At 38.0% G+C, this 12333-nt stretch overlaps 1 protein-coding gene across 1 annotated transcript in view; it reads right to left on the reverse strand.

Annotated features, from left to right (window-relative positions):
• LOC121737193 (oxysterol-binding protein-related protein 9) overlaps positions 1–12333 on the reverse strand; it is a 55011-nt gene that overhangs the window by 8779 nt on the left and 33899 nt on the right. The window contains exon 9 of the mRNA XM_042128789.1: positions 843–943. Within this exon, the coding sequence (XP_041984723.1) occupies positions 843–943 (101 nt within the window). The remainder of the gene's footprint in view (positions 1–842; positions 944–12333) is intronic.

The following is a 12333-nucleotide window of genomic DNA, read 5'->3' on the forward strand; positions in this document are numbered from 1 at the left end:
GAATATAATCTAAAGAATGCGAGGATTTTTGACATTCTATTTTTAATAGGGAAAATTTAAACTTTTGCATACACTAACTGAAATAAATTATTAGTACGGAATTTATAGGCCTTAGAAATTAGAATGATCAGAACCATCACTTTCCAAAATTGTCTTCTCATGTTCTAGAAAGTAAAACTTTTTACGGACAAAAGTTATCGTTTCAGTTTGTCAGCTTAAGCTCTATCTTGGCTACATCCACAGACATAGATCGAGATAGATACCGCATGTGTATGTACTTCGCGTGCCATATCAGTTATCACGTTCCCAAATGACGAGGAATGCTCGTCTTTCGAAAGTAAAAGTGCCGTATTGAGCTGTAGAAGTTCAAATAGAAACGTTGGCCAAGATAATGGACACGAATCTTATCATCAGTACATCACCGGTCACAGTAGGTAGGAAAAAAATGGGCACGCTCGTTTTCATACAAATGGAGCGACATGCGGTATCTACTGTGGCTACATTCAAGATATAGTGACAATAGACAGAACGAACCAGTAGGCCAACTTAGAAGAGTTTTCGAAAATACGTTTGACCTAGTATGGCATATCGGCAGGCGCGCGCCGTGACTCTGCGTTGCTCAGCGGGGCTATAATGGTCACATTTAGCAATTCCTCTCAATCAATTCAGCAAATGAACTGTCAAAACTGTCAAACTGACGAATGTCAAAATGAATTGCAAGCAGAGTAACCCCATTTTGCGATTTAAAAAGAAAATAAATCATAATATTATGATTCTCCAAAGCGACCATTTTGGCCCTGCAGCATTACTGTCAAAATGTACAATTTCCTTGTGTCACTCACCGTCGTAGTCGATCTCGCCGTCTCTGGTCCGCGGCAGGTCGACGGCGGGCGGCGCCGCCTCCGTCTCCGGCGTGCCCTCCGCGCCGCACGTCCGGCCCACGCTGGAACAAAAGAACGGCAAATGTGCTTTATGTTAAGTGTATGACAGGTTTGGGACGGATAGTACGATAGTAGTCAGCAGAATCGGGGTAAAACTGGTTGAAAGGCTGGATTTATATGCGGCGGAGAGAACGCGCGGTTTGGCGGCTAAACCGCGACATGACAAGCAAATGTATGTACTGTCACGCGTTTACCGCTCACTCAATCACATTCAACTCACAGAACCGAGTGAGTGAGAGAACGACGCGTGAGAGTTGACAGCGGCAAACTTAGCGCGAACGGGTAGTAAACTGCGCTACCACGCCGCTATTTAAATAAAATTGTTACATACATATTTTGCTTGTGGTTCCACGGTGTAGCCGCCAAAACGAGCGTTCGGGCGGACGCATATGAATTCACCAAAAATGACGCTTGAAAACAAATTTATTCCGAAAATCACAATTTCACCGATAAAATTGCCATAACCAGCATACCTCCTAATGAGCAATTAGCCACGTGACCATGGCATGTCCTTCGGCCGTGGCCCCGTCTCCTCAATCGATACGGCATTGACCGTGAGGACCGTCGGGGACACATGATACCGTAGACGCGGTGGCGACTGGCGACAAGATAGTTTATGGCGTGTTTTATGTACTATCGAGTAAATTGATTCCTAAGCAGTTGATAGACCCACGTCATTTGGTCGGATCATGTCGATTCAATGTTATTATGCTGGGTTTGACATAACGCGACCGAACTACGTATGTCCCCCGTCTGCTAGGAGCCTATATGAATCAACTTCTCTGTTAGTACTTAGTAGTTTTCCCATAGAATTACAATTACTCTATAGTCTATACTCTATAGGATTTAACAAAACAAAGTGAAAATATTTAGGGTGTGTATGTATCCCTTGTAAGTTTACTATGAAAGTAGCAGCGTTCAACGAGTTTGTTTAATTTTTGTATCCAGGGCAAATTCATGACGTTAGTACATTTCTCAAAGAAACACAAGTAGCTTAGGAAATCCTAAATTCCTTTTTTTTGCCGTTGGGGCAATGCGTTTACGCATCCCCGGCAGTCTGGGGAGGGCTGCCGGGGTATGTGGGAAGTTGGGAACTGGGACTCCCCGGGGCGAAGACCGCGCCCGGTCATACCCACTAAAACCCCAACGGTGTTCCTGCTTTTCCGCTTAGGCTGCGTGTCCACCGGAGATGAGCTAAGCTGCGTTGCGAGGAATGTGTTTTACCGTTATACGTGGGAGAGCCATGCTTCGGCACGAATGGGCCGGCTCGACCGGAGAAATACCACGTTCTCACAGAAAACCGGCGTGTTTCGCCGAGTGAGTGAGTTTACCAGAGACCCAATCCCCAACCCTATTCCCTTCCCTACCCTCCCACCTGCAGCTCTTTTGATGCTGCGAGTGACAATGGGCGACGGAAGTTGCTTTACATCAGGTGACCCGTTTGCTCGGTTGCCCCCTTATTTCATTAAAAAAAACCTACAAGAACCAGTAGAATCGTTGCGCTGAACCGTGAACGTGGTCAGACTAATTTTAGCGTTTCTATTGGTAGTTAAAAACACATTCCTCGCAAGTCGCAACGCAGTAGCTCATCTCCGGTGGAAACGCAGATTTAGGCACGCGATACGCGGAATACACGACCGCAAAAATTGTACGGTTCCTGTAGGATTACTGTAGGATTGTAGGATAGTTGTACGAGGGTCGACGTAGGATATTTTAGTCGCCTCATGCATACTGATTATTGAATGTAGAGTACTAAATAACTTGTATCATCCATTGTTGTGTTTAACAATCGAACAAGAGTGGACAATATTTGTATGTAATTCGTATGTATGTCACATTCACTATGATATGATTCATTTATGATTTAGGTGGATATACCAATCGTCGTTATACAAATAGCCTATTGAATTTTTATTTGACTATCCCCTAGCCTCTAAAATATGCGGTTTCCGCGCAATAAGCAAATGTCGGCGTAAAGGAATTTTCAGAGGTCATATAGTATTAAATAAGCATAATTTTTAAGAACATCTTCCCTCTTAAAAGGCCGGCAAACGCATCTGCAGCTCTTCTAATGTTACGAGTGTCCATGGGCGACGGTAATTGCTTTCCATCGGGTGACCCATTTGCTCGTTTGCCACCTTATTTTATAAATGTCCGTCAATACACGAAAGCAATGTCGCACTTGGGACTGTCCCGTGACGTAACAACATCGTATAGTCACCCCAGTAACGGAAATGCGATATCGAGGGTCAATGAACTACCCCTATTAACTTTACAGTTTTCCGGCTCGTATCTATTATGTTTCTTTACGTTCTTTAAAAGTTATTCTTATAATACAATATAACGATTATTTTTACGTATCTCTACAGACTACAATGTAAATTAGACTGAGCTCCTAGCTGCAGATAAAACTTTTTAACTAAACTTATTACAGTACCGGGTGCTTTGTTAGATAACATTATAACTCCGTGTTGCAGAAAATGTTTTACACCACGCCGGGGTATACTTTGTTATAATTTTATATCACTCACTTTATACGTGGGAGAGCCATGCTTCGGCATGAATGGGCCGGCTAGACCGGATAAATACCACGTTCCACGTACCAGAAAACCAGCGTGAAACAGCGCTTGCGCTGTGTTTCGCCGAGTGAGTGAGTTTACCGGAGGCCCAATCCCCTAACCCCTACCCAATTCCCTTCCCGACCCTCAACTATTCCCTTCCCTTCCCTTCCCTACCCTCCGCTATTACCCTATTCCCTCTTAAAAGGCCGGCAACGCACTTGCAGCTCTTCTGATGCTGCGAGTGTTCATGGGCGACGGAAGTTGCTTTCCATCAGGTGACCCGTTTGCTCCCTTATTTCATTAAAAAAAAAAACTTCCGTAGATAGTCATCATCATCTTCATTATCTTTATTTCAGTAAATTGTACTTAAAGGGGATGCAAAAAAACACAACACGAAATATCTGGTAAGAACAATGGTAAGAACTAAGAAGTAAGCGAGCTTTTTCTTAAGATTAATTTAATATTCAAACTTTTCTATTCATATTTAAATAAAAGCCTATTATAAAATTTTATCCCTACGAAAGAGTTGTTTTCATATAAAAGTATTCACAATTTCCCACGTGGCTGGCAAAACGCTTGTATAATTTGTAAAGGTGAAGAAGAGGTTTGACTTTTGCAGCTGTCACTCACCTGTCATTGTCCCTAGTGCTGTTGTATGTATGTTTCTTTACGTTCTTTAAAAGTTATTCTTATAATACAATATAACGATTATTTTTCTCTTATTCTCATACCTGCATATAAAGTAGACAACATCCATACATCCATTTAATCCCGTTCCTAATCGCACCGCGACCTACTAACCTGATCCATGTACAGTCGACAATATCACGTGAATATTCAACTCTATCTCTATAGCAATAAGAGTCAAGTGTAATAAGCGACTGTATTATACCATTATTGCATTGTCCAAGTTTAATCAATGATTGCATTGTCCAAGTTTAATCAACAAGTCTCGTCGGAGACAGTCGCGTCGGCTTATAAAGAAGCAGCCCCGGATTTATAAATAGACCGTATAGGGCCTCGACCTATAGGGGCGGCAGCGTCCTTCCCCTATTCCCTTCCCTTCCCATCCCTACCCTCCCCTATTACGCTATTCCCTCTTAAAAGGCCGGCAACGCACATGCAGCTCTTCTGATGCTGCGAGTGTCCATGGGCGACGGAAGTTGCTTTCCATCAGGTGACCCGTTTGCTCGTTTGCCCCCTTATTTCATTAAAAAAAATTCTAGATATTAAGCTAAGTTACAGTCTGGGAGCAAACTTTAGTACCGAGTAGCTTTTGACCGCTTTAGTGAGATGGCCTATATCGATCAATATTGGAGCACGCCGCGTTCAACGGAACGTTAAAACGAAGAGCTGAACCACGAATCTGATAAATAATCTAATATAAATACAGCTTCAATCCAGTCCGGATCCTATCTAATAGCAAAATAGTCATACGACTGAATTTAGGGTGGAAATCGAGGGTGGAATTATCAATTTTCCCACAACAAAAAAATTTATCGATTGGTAACAAAAACGGTTCACAAAACTCACCTATAATAACATTGACGATGAAAGCAAGAACTTTTATCCGAGAAGTTATAGTAATTTCTTCTCTACAAAGATTGGAATTTGGAAAACTAATCTTCCAGAGCCATGCTTAGCACAGCAAATAAGTAACGTGGGAGAGCCATGCTTCGGCACGAATGGGCCGGCTCGACCGGAGAAATACCACGTTCTCACAGAAAACCGGAGTGAAACAGTGCTTGCGCTGTGTTTCGCCGAGTGAGTGAGTTTACCGGAGACCCAATCCTCTACCCTATTCCCTTCCCTACCCTCTCCTATTCCCTTCCCTTCCCATCCCTACCCTCCCCTATTACCCTATTCCCTCTTAAAAGGCTGGCAACGCATCTGCAGCTCTTCTGATGCTGCGAGTGTCCATGGGCGATGGAAGTTGCTTTCCATCAGGTGACCCGTTTGCTCGTTTGCCCCTTTATTTCATAAAAAAATATCTATGTATTTGATAAAAAAGTCTGCGAGCTTGTAGCGTGTGTTGGATAAATCAATCAAAATCGGTTAATCCTCCTGATGATGATGAATTATTTCTAAAGTCTGTTTAATATTTACAGAGCAGAGTATTTGATGTTGCGGTTCTCTACTAATTAGCTAGCAGCGAAGGGCCGTAATCAAGTTAATTAAATATGGACGCGTACTTTTATCTTCCTATCAGTAACTAGATTAAATTCGTTTTTCGTTCGGGAACCGTACATGTTTTGCGGGTTACAAAGTATTCTATGTCCTTTTCTGGGATTCAAAGTAATTTAATACGAAATTTCATCATAATCAGTTCAGAGGTACGGGCGTGAAGAGGTAACAGACATACACATTTTCGCATTTATAATATTCGTATAGGAGAATAAAATTGTTAAAAAAAATAAGTATAAAAAGTGGGACGAGTTTTCGGATAAAATCATTGAAATCTGAAAACTCGTCATACTACGAAATTTTGTGGGACGACTTATTAGCTAGGTATCTCTGTTTGATGAATGTAAATGTCATGTAGGTAATAGGACATTATGTTGATTGTACAATAGGCATGATGACTATTTTTTTTTCTTCTCGGTAATTGAAGAACACTTAAAAAATAGAAACATCGTTGAAAGAATGACTCTGATAGCTTAAAAATTCACCAAGATATGACAATTCAAATATCTCATAAAAAAGACCTGCCCGAAACGCTCCACACAAAGTGCTACAAAAGTATGACGTCAGTCTTTCGTAGTTTGTACGCATCAGGAGACAACTTTGTTCGACAGGTATATTAAATATTGCGTTTATGAAAGTGGTTTCATAACAAAAGTTGCTTTTAATTGCATAAGTTATCGAATTGTATACAAATATTAAGAAATTTAATTAAAAAAAAAATCGACTTGAATATCCAACTTTGAAGGCGCATAACAAAAAAAAATACAAATGCTATCAAGCTGAAATTTTGGGAACACTTATTTTTTACCGTGATTTCTTTATTTTATTTAAAAAATTCGCTAATCTTTGACCTTCTCATCATCCCTATTCGGGTTTGTGATTTTAATAGACTCATAATATATTTTTTTATGTATTTTCATTAAAAGTAGAGTCACTTTTGTATACATCTCGAAATGACTAAAGCACATAAATCACCTAAGCATAGTAAGCATTCAACTTATCGCTTTAAAAAAAAAAACTTTTTTTCAATTTTCAACAAAATATATTACAGTGTTCCGACCATAAACTTAATATACCTAGCGGAATAGAGCAACAATCTCGAGTCACGGTCAAACGTAACCGAAATTGGTCTCATCTGTGTGTAAAACTATATGTAAGTATACACTTACACAAGCATGATTGAACATGATTTCTATGAGATTAAATTGTCAACGTGCGGCACGTGCCGACTGGACGTCAAAAAAAGAGTGCTGCTGTCATGTATCACACGTCTCTTTTTACCACGCAGTGTTACTGATAGTGACATCTCTCTTGCTCAGGCCTTTGTATCTCTATTCCGCTAGGTATATAAACTTTATGGTTCCGACAAAGTAAAAATATTATGTTTGAAATGCGGTGTACCAAAACGAATGATATAAGTTAAATAATTTAAAATAATGAAAAAAAAAAGGATTCGAAAGGAACGCAGCAAGGCAAACATGAAATATTATGATATCGTTCCACGATGTTTCCTAATGTTGAGCTACCACGCGTAATAAACATAACTGAAAGTCATAACTCGTAATAAAATCTCGTCCCGAGCGTACAATATGAGGCAGACCGCAGAACATACGCAGCGTTTATGAATACTGATGAGTATGATATGTGACTTTGAAACAACGTCTACAATGAATGTGACGTTTGTAGCTTTTACGCATTAGGTAAGTATTTCACGCGACTTGTCTCTCTAAACCAGGGTATAGACCATAGAGTGGCTTGTTTCACCACTTTCTGATAAAGTGATAGGGTAGGCTTCCACAACTTTTTCGAAAGATTCTCCTTACTCTATCTGTCAAGTTAAGTTATGGATAGGCTATCCGGAACTTATCAGGCCCTAAGACTCTCAGATTATACCCTAAAATGACAATATATCTTGGGATTTTATGACTTGCGACCTGTTGAATTCGAAGAGCGTTTTACCATTCGATCCGAAAATAAGAAAGGGTATTAATATATACAACTTGACTTGGACGAATGATGATTTCGACTGTAAAGTTAGAAATCAAATATGTATGACATTTGACATGATGCATCGCAATCGTCATGTTTTTTTTTTTTTTATGAAATAAGGGGGCAAACGAGCAAACGGGTCACCTGATGGAAAGCAACTTCCGTCGCCCATGGACACTCGCAGCATCAGAAGAGCTGCAAGTGCGTTGTCGGCCTTTTAAGAGGGAATAGGGTAATAGGGGAGGGTAGGGAAGGGAAGGGAAGGGAATAGTTGAAGGTAGGGAAGGGAATAGGGTAGGGGTTAGGGGATTGGGCCTCCGGTAAACTCACTCACTCGGCGAAACACAGCGCAAGCGCTGTTTCACGCCGGTTTTCTGTGCGAACGTGGTATTTATCCGGTCGAGCCGGCCCATTCATGCCGAAGCATGGCTCTCCCACGTATAAAATATGTTGTTCCTTATATTAACATATTTTTCTGGGCTTCTGATACAATCGAATGCAAGTTTCCAAAATGCTTTTGTTTTTAACTCTACTAAAATAAAAATACTATTCCTTCTACATAGGATTATTTTCCCGCGTTCCACTTGATGTTAAAAACGATGGAAACGCTCAAAATAGGAGACATTTTGATCGTTTTTAACATCAAATGGAACACATTTGGGATTATGTAAAACATTTTACGTATCTCTACAGACTACAATGTAAATTAGACTGAGCTCCTAGCTGCAGATAAAACTTTTAAACTAAACTTATTACAGTACCGGGTGCTTTGTTAGATAACATTATAACTCCGTGTTGCAGAAAATGTTTTACACCACGCCGGGGTATACTTTGTTATAATTTTATATCACTCACTTTATACGTGGGAGAGCCATGCTTCGGCATGAATGGGCCGGCTCGACCGGATAAATACCACGTTCCACGTACCAGAAAACCAGCGTGAAACAGCGCTTGCGCTGTGTTTCGCCGAGTGAGTGAGTTTACCGGAGGCCCAATCCCCTAACCCCTACCCAATTCCCTTCCCGACCCTCAACTATTCCCTTCCCTTCCCTTCCCTACCCTCCGCTATTACCCTATTCCCTCTTAAAAGGCCGGCAACGCACTTGCAGCTCTTCTGATGCTGCGAGTGTTCATGGGCGACGGAAGTTGCTTTCCATCAGGTGACCCATTTGCTCGTTTGCCCCCTTATTTCATTAAAAAAAAAACTTCCGTAGATAGTCATCATCATCTTCATTATCTTTATTTCAGTAAATTGTACTTAAAGGGGATGCAAAAAAACACAACACGAAATATCTGGTAAGAACAATGGTAAGAACTAAGAAGTAAGCGAGCTTTTTCTTAAGATTAATTTAATATTCAAACTTTTCTATTCATATTTAAATAAAAGCCTATTATAAAATTTTATCCCTACGAAAGAGTTGTTTTCATATAAAAGTATTCACAATTTCCCACGTGGCTGGCAAAACGCTTGTATAATTTGTAAAGGTGAAGAAGAGGTTTGACTTTTGCAGCTGTCACTCACCTGTCATTGTCCCTAGTGCTCTCCCGCCTCAGCGACCACCGTCGCGACGTCCACGCACGTATCATCGTGGCACACACACTAGCACATCACTTATAGGTTATACATACACAGTCATAGCTTACCGCTTACGCACACACACTAGATAAAATCACTTTGCTTAGGCATGTCTGTTTCGATTTTAGTTCACCAATTGGCAATTCAGCAGTAATTTGCAACTTTTATCAGAAACTAGTGCTAGGAATCTGAAATGTGAAAGTTGATATTGCACTATACTTGTGACTTTTAAACCGTTGACGTTTGTCAGCCATATTTCAAAATGGCGTCTAAAATATACTACCCTCTTGATTATAACAATTTTAAGAATGTTTTCAAAAATTACAGTACCACTCGTCGTAAAATGCAGTAACACGAGTCACGTTTTTGTTCTCTTACAAAAACAAGCCATTATAAAAAGGTTGCAAAATCAACAACAAATAAATGTAAAATTAAGTATATTCAAGTTTGCAAATGCAAATTAAAACTGCATTCAAATTAGCATAATTTTTACATACATCATGCAAATATATTAAGAATTTTGAGATTGAAGAATGAATGACTGACCAATTTTTGATTTTGATATAAGTGATATTTTTCAACTTTTTATTGTAGGTAATATTTAAAAACTACAACCAAAAACGCAGGAGAGAAAACGAAGAGAGTAGTAGAGACATACAGAGCAGTGAGGGTAGATGTTATTTTACTGACAAAGACTAATATAAAACCACACCTAACAGCCTATTAATACATTCTAATATTATAAATAAAAAGTGTGTCTCATAAAGTTAAAAAATCGGCCAAGTGCGGGTTGGACTCGCGCACGAAGGGTTCCGCACCATTATAGAGCAAAAATAGTAAAAAAATTAGATTTTTGTATGAGAGCCCCCCTTAATTATTAATTTTATTTAATTTTATTATTAATTATTAAAGTATATAAATACAATCAATGCCAAGATGACAAATGCAAGTGCCAATCTGTTTTCATCATTGATACCGAGCAAAAATGTTTGAAAAATCACGTTTGTTGTATGGAAGCCCCCCTTTACTATTTAATTTTTTTTGTTTTTAGTATTTGTTGTTATAGTGGCAACAGAGATACATAATCTGTAAAAAAATCAACTCTCCAGCTATTACCGTTCTTGAGTTACAGCCTGAATACATACATGCAGACAGACAGACAGACAGACGGACAGACATCGAAGTCTTAGTAATAGGGTTCCGTTTTACCCTTTGGGTACGGAACCCTAAAAAAACGTTAAAAATACAAAACAATCATAAACATATTATTATATTTTAAAAACCGCGATACAATTTTGGATACGTAAAAGCAACTGATTATAAATTCACTAGTCTCGACTAAATGTAAAAACAACACATTAAGTACCTAAATAAAGTATTTCAATTTTGTTAAACAAATTAAGGAGACATTGACTTTTTGATGCATTTTCAAACCGGCTAAGTGTGTCGTGTTAAATATTAAAATTTGCTTCTGCGATAACCGGGCACAAAATGTATATGTGCATACTGCATACTCGTTTAGTAATAACTAATTAGTAATAACAAATATGCACAAAGAAAGACTGCAGACACTACGCATTTACAATATTAGTGAAAATTTATAACTAAGCGAGTGAAGGTTCAATATGTAAAGTTCTTTTGAGACTCAAATGCAGTTTGAGTTGAATGCAGTTTTCAGGAATATATTGCTGAAAATCACTTAAAAACTCCTCTTAGTTTTAACTCAAGTATTTGAAGATCATAATAATTTCAGGTGTTTCAAATCATATTAAGACAGACAAATTAATTAAAATATACATGAGGAAGAAATTTCAGTGGACGAGTTTGATTTCGTGAATGTAAACTATCACTGTAATTAATTTAAAAAGTCCTAAAGCATTAAACGACTAATTTTCTCTACGTTTTAAATATAAAACTCTACATTTCCATTGGGAAAAAAAATAACTTTTTTACCTTCCAACAACCTAACGCGTGGCATATAATGTAATATTCTAGAACGGTCACAAAATGCCGAAAACAGAGGATGGTTTCATAATATTATTGATGGATCCAAACTTGTATTTCATTGTGTTACATGTGTGAAAACAGCTTATCGATCGCGCTTGGACGAGGTGCGTCGCGGCGCGCGCTCGCTCTCGCACTGGGGAGCTGAAGCACAAAGAGTAGAGGCTGGCGTATAGAAGGAAATATGAATTATGACCTTTTTACCTACTTACATTAAATTAATTAGTTGGTACTTGGTATTAGCAATTAGTTAAGTTAGCATGAATAAACTGATATGAACACGTGTTAAAATGTTAAAAGTAGATTTTAAGTGTTTAAATAGATTTAAAATGTTTTTTTTTCGCTGATCTGGTTCACATATTTATTTTAAATGTTATTGAATTAATAATTTTAGAAGAATATGAATTGAAATTTTTCGTAAAACGATATAGATGTAAATCGTTTATTGGAGAACAACACAATAATAAAAGTTAAGAATAATAGGACAGAAATCTAAGCAAAAAAATACAGATATTTAAACAAACTTGAAATATAATATATATATATATATATATATATATATATATATATATATATATATATATATATATATATATATATATATATATATATATATATATATATATATATATATATATATAAATAAAAGGTTTTTGATCTTTAGCGACGAATAAATTAATAAAATAACAATTTTACAACAGGTATAGTCTACTTACAATAGATAAATCTTCAAAAATGTGTTCAAAAATTGCAATGAAATATTTTAAAATGGCATTCATTTCCATTGTGGCTGTGTAACTTCGGGCGTTTTGATAGCGTGGCTAATTGGCTAGTAGCATTGTTAGAAATTAGAATATAGGTCATAAAATGTATTTATATTAATTTCACAAAGTCTCGTGTTACAATTTTAGCCTGCAGACTAAACATTATCACAGTAGAAATTTAAAATATTGTAAAATACAGATTTTAGGTACACATTAATTGATTTCCTAAGTGAAACACTCTTAGCCATTTCTATTTTAAAAATAAATTCTTTCTATGGCGGCCATGCTAAGCGTCCCATGGCCTTCCAATCTAA

The sequence above is a fragment of the Aricia agestis genome, chromosome 20, assembly GCF_905147365.1.
Source record: "Aricia agestis chromosome 20, ilAriAges1.1, whole genome shotgun sequence".
In the NCBI taxonomy this organism is placed as follows: Eukaryota; Metazoa; Arthropoda; class Insecta; order Lepidoptera; family Lycaenidae; genus Aricia; species Aricia agestis.